The 1,777-nt window shown below is 35.1% G+C and overlaps 1 protein-coding gene across 1 annotated transcript in view; it reads left to right on the plus strand.

The window, feature by feature from the left end:
- LOC119427411 (CUB and zona pellucida-like domain-containing protein 1) overlaps positions 1-1,777 on the plus strand; it is a 35,923-nt gene that overhangs the window by 4,866 nt on the left and 29,280 nt on the right. Inside the window, exons 2-3 of the mRNA XM_037695020.1 lie at positions 1,188-1,329; positions 1,408-1,551. Of these exons, the coding sequence (XP_037550948.1) occupies positions 1,188-1,329; positions 1,408-1,551 (286 nt within the window). The remainder of the gene's footprint in view (positions 1-1,187; positions 1,330-1,407; positions 1,552-1,777) is intronic.

Here is a 1,777-nt window from a genome sequence, read left to right on the forward strand (position 1 = left end):
TATATATATATATATATATATATATATATATATAATGTATATATGTGCATATATAATGCATATATAAAAATATGTATACAAAGTAATATTTAAATCCATTTGACTTTTTTTTAAAGTCGGGCGTTACTACCGCTACAAGAGCATTTTGAGATGTATGTATTAAGAAATTTAGAATAATGTTTTATCTGTTTAATGTAATCATTTAGTTTTATGGCCATTCTTTTTCTGTTCCTTTAATCTTGCTCTTTATGTTTAAAACAAGTTACATGTTTTATTTAGCCCAGGCAAGAAAGTTTTTTTTCATGTAAGTGCTGATCAACATTCAGCAGTTTCCTGCAATCTAACTACTTCTGCATATTTTGTGGGCGGCTGTGGCTGAGTGGTTACAGCAGTCGTCCTCCAATGCGAGAGTTGGGGGTTCAAATCCACCAGCAGTCAAATGTCGAAGTGTCCCTGGGCAAGACACTGAACCCCTCATAGCCTCTGATGTGTGTCCCATCAGTGTATGAATGTGATCTAAAGCACTGATTAGTCTCTTTAGAATGATTTGTTCAATTAGCTTTGTAGAGATCTAGTATAGAGCTGTATGAATGGGTAAATGAGGCACAGATTGTAGTGTAAAGCGCTTTGAGTATCTTGATTAGATAGAAAGGCGCTGTATAAGTACAGTCCATTTACCATTTTTCTTTATCTACTTTATTTTTACTTTAGTTTAGTCCATTTTTTGCTACATTTAGCTAGCCATTTTCTAGTTTTCGCTTACAGATATCCTTTTGCAACTTTAGTGTCTAGCTACCATTTATCTGCTTTTAGCTAACAAAGTTACTTCTAGCTAGACATTTACTACATTTAACTTTTGCTAGTTTTATTGTCTAGCTCATTTTGCTGCTTTTAGTTTTTAGCTAATATTTTGCTTCTTAGCATTTTGCTTTAGCTTTGGCTGATATTCTGCTTCTTTTAGTTTTAATAACGCCGTTACAGCTTCTTCCGCTAATTTTAATCACTGAGCATTTTCACAGCAAAATCAGTTTGTCTGGTTCCTTCAGTTCTTCCAAGAAGTTTGACCTTAGAATTTGGTTTGATCTTCTTTTATTCAGGAGTAAATTATTTACCCCCAGGACGTGAGAGCAAATGGAAGATGTAAGAATTTTCATATGTATTGTGATGTTGTTGTTACTATTCTACAGTGGACCCCCCTGCTCTCTCATGTCAGGAGGGCGCCTATCTGCCGAGATTAGTGTCTCCAACACCTGTAAATGGACAACACATCACTGCAGAGGTTCACAAAGAGGTGGAGATCAGAGTGAAAGCAGAAGCCACAATTTCATCGTAAGTTATAATGAGACTTATTGTACTCAAAACAGCATTTGTAATAACACAGAAATATCTACTTTGTTTTCCACACAGAATCCAAAACATCATCATGAGTGGGCCAACAAATATCACCAAACACAGAACTACCAATGAAGAGTTTGTCCTTAAGTGGACACCTACAGCAGATGACCTGGGAGATCATTACTCGGTCTGCTTTGCTGTGGAAGCTGCAGTCGGGTGAGAGACACAATTCATTCAACACAGAATTAAACTGAGTATGTGAACATAATTAACGTTATTGTTAATACTTACTTTGCAATTCAGTTATTAACTTCTCAGTTGTTTGATGAAATGAGAAGCAATAGACGGCAAAAATGTAGGCTTTTCAATTTATGTTACTTTTGTTATTTTTAAGATTTACCTCCATATCAACAACATGCACCGTTCATTACTTATTTACAGG

The sequence above is a fragment of the Nematolebias whitei genome, chromosome 2 (genome assembly GCF_014905685.2).
Source record: "Nematolebias whitei isolate Nwh7 chromosome 2, NemWhi1, whole genome shotgun sequence".
NCBI classification, from domain to species: domain Eukaryota; kingdom Metazoa; phylum Chordata; class Actinopteri; order Cyprinodontiformes; family Rivulidae; genus Nematolebias; species Nematolebias whitei.